At 28.2% G+C, this 17,291-nt stretch overlaps 2 protein-coding genes across 2 annotated transcripts; one reads left to right on the top strand and one right to left on the bottom strand.

The window, feature by feature from the left end:
- Positions 1–1,253: 1,253 nt before the first annotated feature.
- LOC106769964 (NADH dehydrogenase [ubiquinone] 1 alpha subcomplex subunit 13-A) lies at positions 1,254–4,512 on the top strand. The gene is made up of 3 exons (XM_014655782.2): positions 1,254–1,566; positions 3,978–4,049; positions 4,146–4,512. Exons 1-3 carry the CDS (start codon positions 1,352–1,354, stop codon positions 4,288–4,290), a joined length of 432 nt encoding a protein of 143 aa, XP_014511268.1. The 5' UTR covers positions 1,254–1,351; the 3' UTR covers positions 4,291–4,512.
- Positions 4,513–9,261: 4,749 nt separating this feature from the next.
- LOC106770154 (LRR receptor-like serine/threonine-protein kinase GSO2) lies at positions 9,262–15,595 on the bottom strand. Its single transcript, XM_014655977.1, has 8 exons — positions 15,313–15,595; positions 14,458–14,601; positions 14,282–14,368; positions 13,751–13,906; positions 12,135–12,209; positions 11,766–11,915; positions 11,533–11,682; positions 9,262–11,417 (listed from the first exon to the last, which is right to left on the bottom strand). The coding sequence occupies exons 1-8, from the start codon at positions 15,593–15,595 to the stop codon at positions 9,262–9,264; spliced, it is 3,201 nt and encodes a 1,066-aa protein (XP_014511463.1).
- Between the last annotated feature and the right edge of the window lie 1,696 nt (positions 15,596–17,291).

Raw genomic sequence — 17,291 nt, 5'->3', positions numbered from 1 at the left:
AGATATCCAACGGATAACGAGGTAGGTTGTAGATACGGTATTTTTAATGCAAATAGGGTTTTGAATAAATATTATCTATATCCGACTCGATCCATTGTCATTCCTAATTGTGTTATCCCTAATTGTGTTGATGGTGGTTTTATGTTCAAGACTAACCTAACCTAATTATTAAACTAATCCTAATTATTGAAGTGTGTTGTGTCGAATGTTTTACTTTAATGAGTTTTTATTTAAGACATTTGACTTCAATTCTACTAGTGTCTGAGCACACCTGAGCATTATACATAGTAAAATAATTTTGATAAAAACTAGTGTGACAAAGGTTATTTACTAACGTTACCATCTAAACATTTTACTAGTCCTTTTATATTATATACATAAAAAGTATAAAACATTATATTGAGATTGAAATTATAATCATCTTACAACTCATAATATAAATAAAAAATTGATGACCGAATAAATTATATTAGATTCTAACAATAACGATAAAATAATACAATAAGACTTTTTTAACCATTATATTTCGTAATATCATGAATTTTAGCAAAAAGTTTTATATCAAATTAAATTAGAACATAATCTAAAGACGTGTCACGCATATGGAGGTCAAGATAACAAATAACATGAATAAATTAGAGAAAAAAAAACAAAATATAGACAGAATTTAAAAAAGATACCCATAAGCAAGTTAGACTTTAAAGCATGACTTTATTTATTTATTTTTTTTTTAATTTTTGAAGAAGTTGTTTGTATCTAAGTTTTAAATTTTCTTCCTTATTTTTTTAAAAAAATGTTTCTGCAGTGACATGTAAGTTGAAGTGAAATAGTAATCATAAAAGAAGGATTTGATTTTAAATTTCAACATAAAATTGATATTTTATCGATCGGATGGGAAAATGGTTACAAAAATACTTTTTCCAAATATTTATTTTTAATAAATTTTTAAAATTACAGAGTATCCGCAATAAAAAATTCCTCAAGACTCATAAAGCAACAAGGTTTTCCTGCATTTCAAAATTTAAAATGAAAAACTAAAAATTAAAATTAGAATTATGAAGTATATAAGGGTGCAGATTGAAATTATGGAAGTGCGGATAGAAGCTGTCCAAATGGCAGAAGAGGACCTATTGTACGTTGTGGGCTGGGATAAGGTCCAACAAAACGGATTGCTTTGTAGGACTATCCACTTCAGATCCGACCCGAATGTAAAATCCGAATCTCTCTTTACACACTGAAACAGGTAGAAGAGAGACAAAGCAAGTTCGCGTGCGTGAAATCCATTGTTGATTGTTATTACTGTTTCTGTATTCCACACAACGAGTGTCGGAAGAGAGGAGATCGGAAAAAGATGACGGAGGCCTATATAAGGAACAAGCCAGGCATGGTGAGCGTGAAGGACATGCCGGTTCTCCAGGACGGTCCACCGCCGGGCGGTTTCGCACCGGTCCGGTTCGCTCGCCGCATCCCTAACAAGGGCCCAAGCGCCGTCGCCATATTCCTCGCTGCCTTCGGAACATTTTCTTGGGGCATGTACCAGGTCGGCCAGGGCAACAAGATCCGAAGGTTCTTCTCTTCTCTTTTCCATCGGTTTTTCTTCTTTTTGATTTAATTCTCTATGTTCGAAATCTTTCTAGCAATTGAAGTTTTTACATCCTGTATGAGGAGTGAATTCCATTCTGTATTCACCTGTTTTATAATGTAATCCAGGAATCATCTTAGGTTTCCTCTTTCTGTTTTCGTAATATTATTTCTTTAATTTCATGTGTCGTTACTTTTGTTATTCCTTCTTCTGTTGCTGTTTATAGAGAATTTTATCTGAATAGATGCCAGAATCATTTGGCTTCTTTAGAATGTTTCCATATCATGATCAAGGTTTAGCTTATGAGAGAAACTTGTTTAGTTTCTCCTTCTACTGATGTTAATGGATAAACTAGTCCAAACAAAACCTTTTTAGTGTTTTTGTGTCACTTTATAATTGTGCATCCTATTGCCAATTACATATTCTCAATTATAGTATTCAGTTATTATTTGCTGTTGTTGTATCTTTTTAACACAGAAATTTATATTTTTAAATCTTACAATTTGAAGTGTTGTCGACAAATTCTGGGATTTAATTGAGCATATGAGCTCGTGATCTGTTATTCGAGACTATTATGAATCACTTGACTTGTAGATTTAATTGTGGCGTTGGATTATTGCTGTATGAATCTGCTTCTTTGCTAGGAATCTAGATTTGTTTACTGTAATTGAATTTGAGTGAAATTATGTTAACTATTTGTCCCGTTGTTGAGGATCATCCTTGCAATTGACGTTTGTTCATTCTCTATGAGTACTGATTCCATTTTGTATTCAACTGTTAGTGTTGTAGTTGTTATCGCTGATTTCATTATATTATTTATTTATTTCAATTACTTGTGGCTGTTAAACCATTTTTACAACAAGACGGCTTGGGTTACTACTTGACCAAATTGTTTTAATCAATAGGTGTTCATAGTTTTAGTGCTTTTCGTAAAGCAATTTAGAACACCTGGAATATCTTCTATGAAAGTGTTTTTACCATAAGCAGCGGTCTTCCTTGATTCTTTGGCAAAGTCACAACCAAATGGTTCACTTCCACTTTTATAACCACAACTTTACTTGACGCCAACCTCTTGATGTAATCATACGACCCATTGGAACCTCCAAATCATATTCTAATTTCAGGTTGGAATGAAAGAACTCTAGATACAAGCCATTGGTAACATCATCGTATTTACTTTCTTTCTTATTGAAAGACTTCATAGGTCTTCTCCATTGCTTTATAGATATAGCCAATAGTTGTTTTTCTTTTCCCATCTACAAGATGTAATATATCAAGAGGAACTGTGACTTTGAGAGTAAAATCCACATTATTCCAAATGCGAAGGCAGAATGATAGGCCTCAGGACTTTGAGAGCAATTGTTAATTTATGAATCATAAAGAGGGATAGTTTTTTTCGTGCAGTGATTTGTATGTTCAATTATGGTGATAAGTTGTTAATTGTTACTGCTGGAATCTGCATCTTTCCTTGTTCTTAAACTGGCTACCTTGGAATGTGCATATCTTTAGTATATTTGAATGAATATTCTGTTAACTGATGATCCTAACCAAACATTTTTGGTTTGTTTGCTTCCTATGGGATTTGGTTGTTTCATTGATTTCCAACTTCTATTTTCTTAACAACCTGGCTTGATTATAGCTTATATGCAAGCCATGTATTCGAAAAATTATTTATTCAATCTAGTTAGTACGAAATACTTGAGGATCCTATTTTACCGAAAATTTGACCATGTAAAATGTTTTCGGTAGAAATGAGCTTCTTCAATAAATCAATACGTGAAATATTTTCCTAAGAAATACTTTCAGGTGAGAGCATAGAATACAGGACAGTTGAAAATGTTTTTCCCTTCCTTTGAAGGGCTGTTCCAGTTGACCAGAAAAAAAATATTTTACACTCTTATTAATTTTTTTTAAGAAACTGGGTTGGGTCGGTTCTAAATTTCTCTGCAAAGTAGAAACAAAGCAGCTTGTATTTTCCTGTGTAAGTTAATTTTTTATTGGAAAATTGTTTCTCTTTGGTCTTTGTGGGAAAAGGATATGGACAAAAGACAAAACTCTTTTACTGCTCTCGGTGTTTTTCTGTTAGGTAACGAGAGGTGAGGTGACCTCCAATTTTGATTTGAAAAAAGTATCAAAAGCACCTACTGTACTACTCGTAGATTTTGTCCATAGAATTAAATGTATATTAGTGCATATTATTGGATATTTCCTTCTCACCATGAGTCTCTGATTTTACTGTATTTTATATTTCGTCTATTATTGGTTTTGGGGATTGGTGGGATGTGATACTGAAAAATAGATATAGCCGTTCATGGAAGAACCAGACCACGTAGGTTTGCTTTCAGTTCCTAGTCAAAAACTTAAACTGATGTATAATGCTTCACTTCCTATATAGGGCACTGAAGGAAGAAAAATATGCTGCCCGCCGATCCATACTGCCTGTGCTACAGGCTGAAGAGGATGAGAGGTATTTGAGACGGTTTCACCAATTTTGTATCAACACATAGAGCTACTATTGTGCTAACCATTTTGCATCTCCATTATTTTTTTGTTTTCTTCCTAGATTTGTTAGAGAGTGGCATAAATACCTCGCGTATGAGGCAGAAGTGATGAAGGATGTGCCTGGTTGGAAGGTTGGTGAAAGTGTGTACAATTCTGGGAGATGGGTGCCCCCAGCTAGCGGTGAGTTGCGTCCTGATATCTGGTGATGTTTTTTCAGCCATCTCCATCCGTATTTGTGCTGCTTCTTGCATGTTCGTTACATTCTGGTACTTTTGTCCAGTCTCTAAAATAAATTTTATCTGGAATATTTGTGACTTTTTCGCGAAATTTTAAAACAAGAATGCATTTTGTATTTGTCCTTCATGTTGGCAATAACACTTATCTCCGATGTATGTCAGTATATAAATGCACATTCTTGGCATTACAAATTGTGCGCTTTTTTCGTAACTTGGGAAAAGAACTTGTCTCAAACCCAAAAAGAGAGAAATGGTGAAATTTTTAACAGTTTTTAAATAGCTTTGACGATGATGTAGGGGACTAGAGAATACTCCATCTTAGCCTTATTTCTAGAACAATAAAACACAAACTTAATTGGAGGAAATAAGGGTTAATTCCACCATTTGGAAAATCTTTATGTTCGTTGTTTCATATTTCCTTAGTCTTTTGGGATTTTAGAAGAATATTTTTTAAAATTTTTTGTCCAAAATTTTATACCCAAACACGTGCAAAAGTACAAATCACATGATTTAGAATCAAATTGACCATGGAATCAGATGGCGTTTGAATGATGAATATCACCCTTGTAATTTTTTTTTACCTATAGCAAGCAACTACGAAAGCGTTCTTTTGCTTTTTGTCACTTGCAATTATTTTTCTCAGTTAAATTATTTTTATTACATAGGATCGAATATTATAAACGCATATTATTATTATTTTTAATTATGAAGAGATTAGTCAATTTAAAGAGATTTGGAATTGTTACTTATTTATATTCTACGTGAGCGTTCTAGGATGCTAGTTATCTTTTGTTTTCTTTATTATGTTTCAATTTCTTTATTTTTTTTACATCGATGATGTTTATTATAAATTTTTCTCTTGTAATTTTAAAATATTATTAAAGTTAAAATAAAAAAGAAAATTTATATACCATAAATATTCCATAGTGTCTTTTTATATTAAAACAATATCAATGAAAAAGATTACGTTGAATAGGAAAAAAAAACTAAATATATTGAGTAAAATTGGATAATGTCTTAAAAAATTGTGTTTTTTTTTGTGTGCTGATTTTATAATTTCTAATTGTAGATAATTCTATATATTTGAATTCATTTGAAAAAGATAAGAAGAGAATTACTCAATAAAGCTTTAATGATTACATCTAAAATAAATTTTAAATTCAAACCAACATTATATTATGTTTTTATTTTTGCTTAAAATATATAAGTTTGCTCAAATTTAGAAAATTTTATTTTACAATTTTAGTTTGTTTTCTATGATATTAGTTTTTTTTCTATATTTTAACTAATTTGAGTATTACTTATTGGTGTTAGGAGTATACGTACTGGTTTACTTCTTTTAATTATCACATTAATCGGAGATTTACAAATAACGTTTCTGGTATTTTGATTGTAGCTAGGTTTTCCCATCACTTTCGAACTACTAGTTGAAAGTATGTTTGTATTTAAGCAGTGCTTGGTTAATTATTTTAACTTAAACTTAGTCTAAAGTGAAAGTTAAAATTAGAAATTAGAAGTTAATGTTCTTTCTTAATTTTATAGTTTACAAAACATAATCTTATATTTAAGTGAAAAACAATGGGGATCGGTGTTATTGGATCTTGCTGTTAAAAATGAATAAAAATGAGAATGGACTCGATTTGTATCACATTTTTTTTCATTAAAAATGTTTGATGTTATTAAAAAGAAGAAAACCTTAAATTGAATAAATATTATTTTAATGACCATCATTAGTAGGAGTGAAACTAAAAAATTAAATATTTTGAATCAAATATGATAGATAGAAGAAAAAAAAAGTTAGAAAAAAGAAGAAATAGTTTTCATGATAGTATTTTTATTAATAATATGGTTTTATCTACTACCTTAAATTTTATTTCTTTGAAAATTTTAAAGATCGACCAGTTTAAAAGTTTTAACCACTGAAATTTATCTTCTAAAAACGATAAAATTTAGAGTCAAAAAAGAAAATTCAATCTTATACATTTTAGGACATCTAAATTAAGTGTGTATTTAAATATATAATGCAATACTTATAATGCAAACTCTCAACGCTAAACGAGTTTTAAGAAGTATTAGATGTTGTTGCTTAGGGTGACAGTAATCACTAATCCTATTTATTTATTTAATTTAATTTATCACTAATTTTATTTATTTATTTATTTCATATAGTTTTTTTTTTCAATTACATCGTATTTATTTCATTTAATTTATTTTCAGTTGAGTCGTTTATATCAATTTATATTTAGTTATTATATTTATTTATAACATTCTAATTCATATATATTTATATATTTAAAGTTCACTAATTATTATTTTATTTTATTTTGTATTATTTTAAAAATATAATTATTTTATAATTCAATATATATATATATATATATATATATATATATATATATATATATTAAAAGTAAATAGTTTTTATTTAGTGAACTTGAATAAAAGAAAATTTTTATTTTATATTATTTGTGTTTGTCTATATGGTATAATATTATTGGTTAAAGAAAATTATATATTTTGATAGTCATATTTTATCATATTTGGAGACGTCAAGATTACATTAGTTAAGAAAGAATCTTAAGTTTTTCGATAAGTTGAGATCAAACTAATGTATTGGTATGAAAGACATAATCCAGGGTGAAGTTTAAGAAAACTTTTATCTAGGTGAATATCTATATACTTTAGAATAATGCTCTGACTAGAATATTCAGAGACTAAATTTTGGGATTACAGGATACCTTTAACATTGTCAAAGTTAAATAATGAATATATATTTTTTGTATAGATCAATAAATTACTGATATTCTCGAGAAATAAATTATGGTAATAGTAATGGTTTTATGATAAATATTCAACTACTTAATTACTTCTCAATATAACATTGTTGAAACGTATGCACACCACGAAAGGGAAGAAACCAAATATGCACCGCAAACAAGTCTATGCTGGCCATAAGATCCGACTTAATGATTTATAGAAATTTAAGATGTGTTCTTCAATCTCTTTGTATTGCAAGAATACAATCGTTATCCTTATAAATGGCTAATATAATCAATTTTCTTCAACATAGCACAGAAGAACGTTATCACCATCATTAATAGATCTTCTTTTACATAAAGCAATGATAATATAATAGTTTTTATCCCATGCGAAAACCAATTCCATTACGACTTCCTTTCAAATAAAAATATCTTTATATAGGAAAAATTTTGACTGAGATCATGTTAGCTTGATGTTTCTTATAAGAATACTATAACTACTTTCCTTCTCTGTTTATACAAGATTATATGTATTTTTATTTGGATCTTGAATGTGAACTTTGCAGAGAGATCCTAATTGTGTTTTGATTGATCTTTTAGTTTAGAAAGGATCTTTTTATTGATGAGAGGGAAAGATTCACATACAAAGACTCTTTGATGCTAAAATAGACAAGAAAGTTATGATATATAAATGATAATGAGTGTTATGGATTGAGTATTTCCTTGAGATACTAGTTGAACTTATAAGATCAATATGGATCATGGACTTATGTTCCTATTAGTTCCTATTAGAATAATATTTAGCTAGGAGTATAATAATAATATAATAAATAGTAACAAACATACCAAATTACCGAGATTTACTTATAATATGATAATATAGCTCAAATAGACATAGTTTGGATTGTTCCATATGCAAGAATTTGATGTATGACTTTGTCATTTTCATACATCCATACACTTCATTATTCAACTTCTTCAAAGCATTCTTCAAATTCTCACTCAAGGATAAGTATATGTTGTATATGTTCCATGACGAAGGTCATGTAAGTCAAGTCACAATTGATTTACAATAGTTAGGTTGTTATGTTCTTAAATAGAAATAATTAAACCTTGATTCTTAGTTATAGCTTTTAACCGATGGTAAGCATTTTGCATTCGATTCAACACTTAATATCAAAATCATAGCCATAAGTTTGATTTCCAACCAGAAAATTGTTCAGAGTAAAATTATTGTAAGTGAAATCAATTATCTAAATAAACAACTTGTTACTTCCTTAGTCCCAAATTTTCTAAGTTTATTATAGATCTTAAACTATACTAGACAAGGTTTCCAATGTCATTTCCTATTTTAATATTTTTTTTCCAATGCTTTAAATAAGAAAAAGTTTAGACCTAACCTAATTTTTCATTTGTCTATGCTTGTGTCTAAGGTGCATTACTTGTAACAAGAAGCAATATTTATGGTGCATGGCATAAGTCCCAATTTATTGAGGTTGTAGCTTTAAATTAAATGAACAATGAATTTACTCTTCAAGAAATTATTATAAATAAATAAATAAATAAATATTCTTCATTTAATCTAAGAATTCATTTATCAAAAATTATATACACTTCTTTATAATTCAAGATTAATCATTCATCTTTTTTAATGATTGAGTCTCACCTCTATGTTAGTTCGTATAAAATAATAGACCAAGTTAAGTCAATCATAATCTTGATACGAGTAAGTTCATATCTCAAATAAATAATCCTATGACTTTCACTTTTTTTTTATAATTTGTGGGAGTTTTATCCTACATCTACCTGAATTAATTAAGCACATAGGAAAATTATATTAATATGAAATAATAGAGGTTTTCATTGCATATGTTAAAGCTTTTGAGATTTATTCGCTTGTTTGGGATGTTTTTGGTACCAAAATTGTGTTTCTTGCAATAGAAGATATCTCCATGTAAGAAGTTAACATCTTCCATTCGTTTAATTAAGTTCAGTTCATATATGTTGAGATGTGATGAATTTTGTGGTTAAAGCTAGGGTTCATTTAAATTAGAAATACATGGAGTTAAGGTTTATTTGATATATACATATTTTAACTCAGAATTAGAAACACTTGCATGATTTACTTTATTTAATCACTTTAAAATAGATATTTAGGGATACAAGGTACATGTTACATATTTCACACATTACAAAATCTACAAAAATTATCCACAATAAAGTAGTAACCATTTAAACTAACCAATTCCAAGTAGTAAAACCATGCTTGCCTCCAGTAAGGATTGATGTATAGAGCTCCAGTGGTTGCTAAGAATGCTAATGTGTATGATACAACAAAGCTCACACAAAAGACATACATGTCCACAAAACTACTATTATCTTTGTTAATATTTGAGTCATTTGAAATAGTTGTAGAAGATGGATTGCAACTCTTTAGTGGAGGTCCACAAAGGAATGGGTTCCCTTCATAGCTACTTTCATCAAATGTGGCAAATTGGTTTGTCCATTCAGGTATTGGGCCTGATAAATTGTTGTGTGCCACACTTAATACTTCAAGTGAGGTTAGGACATTGAGCTTAGGAGGAATTTGACCATTCAACTTGTTAAAAGAAAGATCTAAACTCTCTGTTTGCACCAAATTTGAGAATGAATCCGGAATTTGTCCAATCAAATCATTATGAGACAAGTTCAATGCTCGGATTCTTGTCAAGTTTCCAAGCTCGTTTGGAATATTTCCTTTTAATTTATTTAAGGATAAATCAATTCCAGACATGTAACCAAGGATGCTTCCGATGTAAGTATAAGTACTTCTCTTTGAAGTGAAACTTGCTTTCTCTTTCTTATGCTCTGATGGTAATGGTGCTTGACTATATCCTTCAACAAAGAAGCTTCCCTTTGATGCTTTTAATAATGGATCAAGGTTTGTATTATCAAAAGGCATTGTCCCCAAGCAATGGGGAATTTCTCCAGAAAACTCATTGTCTGAAAGATCTAACATGGTTAAATCTATCAACTCACATAATTGCTTAGGTATATCCCCATTAATGTGGTTACCTTTTAAAAGGAGAAAATTCAACTTTGTGTAATTAAGGTCTTGCATCATATCTTGAATGTTGCCAGATATTTCATTATAGTTAAGATCTAACATCACTAAATGGGAGCTTTCATTGAACATCCTTTTGGACAATCCTGTTAAATGATTATTGCTCAAATGGATATATTTCACAAAAGAATTTAAAAATGATGGTACAAGACCAATCAAATTATTTTGGGAGAGATCTAAATATCTTAGATCTTCAAGTTGTGTCAATTCTGATGGAATGAACCCTTCAAAGTGGTTATTAGACATACGAAGTTCCTCTAATCTTGAAAAATTTGTCAAAAGACTTGGAATGTTTCCTACCAAATGATTATTGCTTACGTCCAATGAAATGATGGATGTGTTAAAAATGTTTCTAGGAAGTTCACCACAGAAGTTATTATCATTCAATGATAATGACTCCAAATTAGCGGGTATTGTAAAGATGAGCCCCTCAAACTTATTATTTGAAAGTTTCAACAAAACGAGTCGTTGTGTAGCTTCAAATATGTCATATGATACTTTTCCAGACAATTGATTGTTTGAAAGATCCAACTCATACAAATACTTCATTTGGCTAAACTCACGAGGAATTGAACCTTTGAAGTAGTTTCTGGACATGTTTAAATATTCCAAATTTGGATAGACTGAACTCATATTCTTGCTTGAAATTTTATCAATTATGGTATTGTCAGACACATCAATTCTCTGTAACTCAAGAAGGGGATGCAATGGTAATTGCATAGTACCAGTCAAAGAACAATTTCTAAAAGTAACTTCAATCATTTTTGTGTTGTTTTCCAACAACCAATGAGGAAACCTTGCTTCCAACTTCAAATTACTGAAATCTAGTGTAATTAAATCTTTTTGATAAAGAAGAAATCTGGGAAGCCGAAGAGGACTAGTCTCAATGTTTGAAGACAAGCTAAGCATACTTAATTGAAATTTTGGAACATAAGTATGCAGATTGTATTGTGAGTCCAATATGATTTTATTGCCTTCACCTAAGATGACTTTAAGGTTTGAATGATTGGCAAATGGCAAAAAGGAAATAGGAACTTCAAATTGGTTTTCTATAAAACCAAAATATTCAAGTGATGTAAGTGTTGCAATACTAGAGTCAAACCTTCCAATGAAGTTATTTTGAGAAATTTCCAATTTTCGAAGAGATGTCATGTTAACAAATGAACCTGGAAGATATCCTTCAAATCCATTGCCTTCTAGATTTAACTCTTCCAACTTGTTCATCTTATACCAATCTGAATGAAAATTTGAAGAAACAAGAAAACATTATAAAAAGGTTATAATAAGAAAAGTATAAACATTGTATAAAACATGTATTTCATGAATAATATTAAATAATAATATAATTACCAGCTGCGGGAAGAGTGTCATTTATATGACAGTATGAAACAGACAAAGTTTTTAAGGATGTCAAGTTTCCAATACTTTCAAAAAAATTATTCTTCATGTTAATATTCCCATCCAATGTCAATTGTTGTAGGTTACTTAAATCATGAAAATCTGCATAGTAGAAAAAAAAATATAAATCTTATTGTAATAACAATGAAATTAATTATCTTTGTAAAAATCATAAATATTAATACCTTCAGCTATTGTTCCTGTCAAGTTATTGTAAGATATAGAAAGTTCTCTAATGGATAATGATAAAGTTCGTAATGACTCTCTTAATTTGTTTCCATCTATCATATTCCAATCTAAATCAAGAAAATCCAATCTATCGAGACTTTTTGTACCTGAAATATACATAAATTGAATTAAAAGAAAGTAAATGAGCTTTAACTAGATTAAATTAGATAGATCATATATGTATCTAAGAAGGTGACAAATATATTTTGTACAAAAATAAATATATAAACTTTGATAGATAATGGGATTCAACAATGTGTTATTATTATGAATTTATCTAATATATCTTGTCCATAAACAATAGATTAAACCGTTTTTCTTAATACCTTGATTGGCCACAAAATTGTGGATATTATTATTTCTTAGAGAAATAAGCGTCAAATTGGATGAAGTCAACAATCCTGCAAAAAATAAGTTAAGAATTAAAAAAAATCAACGAAGTGAAGAGTTATTTTTCTTTACTTACAAATATTTACAAAACTAGTTAACTTTCAAATAACCGAAAGTATTTTTTTTTTTTTTTCAAAAGCTAGTGTAAGTTTAACCTTTAAAAGTTGAATATTTTTAATGAAAGAAACTAATGTAAATTCATCTTTTACTATCTCTACTATCATAGAAAAAATAGATAAAAATGATAGTTTGCTAACAAATATGATATCTCATAAAAGACTTCCAATACTTTTATACTAAGTATTTGATAAACAAACAAAGACTTGACAAATAACCATTGAAAAACACATTGATGATAACAATCATTATAAATGCAAAAAATTGAATTTTAAATAAAATTGAATTTTATAAAATTCACTTATAAAGTGAGATTTATATTTATTTATATTATAAATTATATTATACACTTTAATATTTATATATATATATATATATATATATATATATCAAATATAGGACTAGATAATTAGTGATCCAATAATGAATAAATAATAAACCTATTTAACATCAAATTTTAATAAGATAGATTTTAACTAATAAATATGACTGGTAAATTTTGGATAAACTTTTATGCGTATGTGTCACGAGTGAGTGATTCAAACATTATGTAAGACTTGCAATCTCTCATATGTAGGAAAATTACTTGCTGATAGAAGTTTGTGTTCATTATTCCCGAGATGATATAAATTAACATTGGATATATTGATCGCTAATATTACATATGTGTAAAATTTCACATACATTATCTCCTTGCAAAACCAATTTCGTCAGTAATTAATTAGTACGAAAAAATTATTCACACAATCAATATTATTTATCTCTTTGCACTGTATAATTTCTAATACAATATTATTTCATCATATATAATAATTTAAACTAAATTTAAACATAAGTCAAAATAAAAAATAAATTTATTCAAACATAATTCATCGAATTGAATCAAACATAATTCAAACCAAATTAAAACATAACACAAATATTTAAATAAAATTTAAACATAATAAAAGATGAATAATCCAAATATAATAAAAATATAGTTCAAATAAAGTGGAAACATAACCCTAATATAAGCTTTTCTTATTCTGAATAAATAAGTATCAATAGTTTATATAAGAGTGGAATACTTTGTTTTATGATACAAACGGTTTTGTGTTGTAATTTATGAAACTTTTGAAATATTGATTATCTTAAAAATAAAATTAACTATGATATATGACTTGATTGAATAAATTAAGAGATTTTCTTACGTACGTTAGCATTGTATAAATGTTGTAGAAAAAATTGTTATCTAATTCTTTATATATTGATTCTAATGTTAGTTTTGATGTTTAGTAGAAATGGTTTTAAAAATAACAAAAATTAAAGTTCTAATTAAGTTAAGTATACAAGTTTACAAATGTCACTATCTCTCTAAACAATTTTTTTTTTCTTTCTTCAATTTCTAAATTAGAATAAATGAATGACCTAAAATAATCGATAAAAAAATACTGACCACTTATATCTAGTGTTCCTTCTAATTGATTTTGGCTTAAATCAAGACCCTGTAGATGTGGAAGTCCACTCAGAGATGAAAGAAATCTGTTGTTCAAACTGTTACTTCGGAGGATTAGTTCTTGTAAATTGGTTGGCCATTTAAATGTCTCATTCTCTGATAAAAACAAAATGGAAATATGTGGTTAGAATAAAACAAAACTAAAAATCACTATATTTTTTTGAATGTTGTAATAAAATAATGGATACAAATATGGACCGCTTATATCTAGCGCTCCTTGAAATTGGTTTTCGCTTAGATCAAGGTATTGGAGATGTGGAAGCTCCCTCAAAGACCAAAGAAATCTATTGCTTAGATATTGTTTGCAAAAAGGCTTAGCTGTTGTAACGTGGTTGGCCATTTAAATATATTATTTTCTGGTAAAAAAAACAAAGTCGAAAGCATCAACTTATTAGTAAAGAAGTATGCTTGTTGAAGTAGAGTGATAAATACTTTATATAAAAATACTATCAAATACTAATCACAACTTACCTTTCAAAGACCCCAATATACTCTCAGACTCGTTCAAGTAGTTCCAGCTTAAGTCAAGGACCTCCAAAGAACTCAATTTTGAAATATCTAACAATTTACAGGCTGTTAGATATACTTTCTAATAAAAAAAAACAAACCATGAAAATTTGTAATATGGAAAGTATATGGAGGCTTACTATAAATTGATCTCCAACTCAATTCACTTTCTCCCAAATATAAAGACTTGAGGGATCCACTGAGAGCAGAGCCAATATCAATTTGGCTGCAGTTGTTAAAGGACAAGTCAAGGATCTCAAGATTCCTTAATATTGACCATAAACCTGCAAATAAGAATATATCACTAGTACAAAAATCAACCGTCAATGTTAATAACTACTCAACTTTATTAATAAGGTGGATAAGTTACCTTTAAAGTTAAGATCTGAGTCCAATTCATTATAAACCAAATACAGTTCCTTTAAAGATGTGAATCCCTCAAGGGATGGCAAGATGTCATTAGTCAACTGGTTCCAACTTATGTCAAGGACCTCCAGATTTCTACGCAGCTTTGGTGACACACTTTCAAAAACTTATATATATATATATATATATATATATATATATATATATATATATATATATATATATATATATATATATATATATATGCACCAAAAGTTGTCAAAGAACCCAACGAATGTGAAAACAAAAATATATAGTATAAAACAATAGAAGATCTTGGTGATAATAAAAAATAATATTGTTATCATCTGTTTAAATAAATAAAAAAATTGGTACTCACCGTGGTTTAATGAAGATGTACTGAACTTATTTTGAATTAAATAAAGAGACTTAAGAGATGGAAGGCCATCCAAACAAGATAGAACGGTGGTAGCATTATCCAGATAGTTATTACTCAAGCTAAGGAGCTGGAGATTTGACAATAACGCTGAAAAGTATATAAAAGAAAGTTGAAATAATGAGTATTTCATAAAACATAACAAACAGATTTTATAGTTTTGAGTAAGCAATAGACTTATAGGAATGAATACCTGCATCCCCAACACAACCAACTATATTAGATGGCAAGAAGAGCTTCTTCAAATCTTTGAAGACAGAAAAATCAGAGTAATTTATATATTGTTGTGTTGACTTCCGGCCGTCAAAAGAAAGATGGAGTATTCTCCCTGTGGAGGAATTGCAGTGCACTCCTTCCCATTCACAACAATCTGTGTAGGCATTCCATGAGGAAGTGATGGAAAAAGGATCGTAGAAAAGGGAACTTAGGCCCAAAAGTGCTTGTTTCTCTTCTGTCCAACATCCTTCACAGCACATTGTTTCCAATAAAAGGAAAATGAGAAAACACAATCTCATACTCTTCATTTTTCTCCAATACATTGTGTCAACAACTTCCTCTCCATCCCTTAAATAGGAGGAAAGCATCATCTCTATACTTCTGGGACAGGTTATATCTTCAGCTGAGGAAACACACTCTTCATTTTCCTCGTAATTTCATAAATAATTCGGTCGGAAAACATCACCTTAAGACGATCCGATGCATGTATTACTAATAATACTTTTTTAACAATTTTTTCACATCAACACATTTATCATTATTTTATTAGTCTATTTAAATTCATGTTTAAAAAAACATTTGAAACAATTAATCATAAACTATCACATAAATTATCAAAAAATTATTAAAAAAACATTTTTAAAAGATTTTTTTTTTTCATAATAATATTTAAATAAGACGACTTCAGGTCATAGGACTTTCAATAGAAGGAAAATGAGGAAACACACTCTCAAACTCTTCATTTTCTTTTTCATCCATAGAAAATAGTTCTTCCAACAATTATTTGAAGAAAGAATCAAGGGGTGTAAATGAAGACAGTTGACTTCAGGTCAACAGGGAAGACCATAACTTCTGCTAACTCCACCAAGAAAATATTCTTTCTCCAATTATTGTTTATATTTAATTGGATAGACTCAGATATTATGCGTCTTAATAAATAATTAGCTTTACAATTTCTTCTCATTTCAAAAATACTTCTCCATTTCGTTTAACCTTGTTTAGTTTAAAATAAAATATTCTAATAGTTTCTAGTGTTCTTTTTTGTGTAGTAAATGTTCATTATTAAATGATGATTATTTTTTATGTGTTTTTATTTTAAGTAAGAAGTACATTTTAATAGTGTTTGTATAGTTTGATTACCAAATTATAAACGTGATCATGTTATTTAATTCCTTAATCATTTCATTACGAAGAAAATCCAAAAGTAACAAACGCGTGTTTGACTACAGCTGTGTCCGTGACAAATGGTGTAGACTTCAGGTCACACACTGAAATTGCCGTGTTAATATTTTATTCTATTGTTAATTTTAAACTCCTGTCTAGGACGAGTTAGGGTTTATTTATGTATGTTTTTCTTAATAAATATATATTATATTAAAAAATTCAAATAAATAATAAATATTTTTAAGTTTATGAATAAGTATTAAATTGAATCATCATAAAAATTTGTTTATAATTTTAGTATTGAAAGAAATTTTATATTTTATTTCACATACAACTAGAGTAAAGGTTAAACATAAAGCAATACAAACAAGAAAAAGTAACTTTAAGTTAGTTCATTCAAACTTACTTCCTTAAATAAATTGTTCCAATTGATAAAATGAATTTACTTAAATAAATTATTTATGTATGTTTTTCTTAATAAATATATATTATATTAAAAAATTAAAATAAATAATAAATATTTTTAAGTTTATAAATTAGTATTAAATTGAATTATCATAAAAATTTATTTATAATTTTAAAAAATCAATATATATATATATATATATATATATATATATATATATATATATATATATATATAAGTTTGCTAATTTATGTAAGGAGTTTTTCAATTGGTACACTTTAACAAAGTGTACCAAGTTTTAGGTTATAAAAAGGTCCCTATTAAAAAGGTTTAATGTCTTTTAAGTCTTTATTTTCGCTCCAAATCTCAAATAAGTCCCTTCCTTG

The sequence above is a fragment of the Vigna radiata genome, chromosome 8 (assembly GCF_000741045.1).
Source record: "Vigna radiata var. radiata cultivar VC1973A chromosome 8, Vradiata_ver6, whole genome shotgun sequence".
Taxonomy (NCBI): domain Eukaryota; kingdom Viridiplantae; phylum Streptophyta; class Magnoliopsida; order Fabales; family Fabaceae; genus Vigna; species Vigna radiata.
Note: the sequence above shows the minus strand (reverse complement) of the source record. Positions and strands in the feature narration are given on the sequence as shown.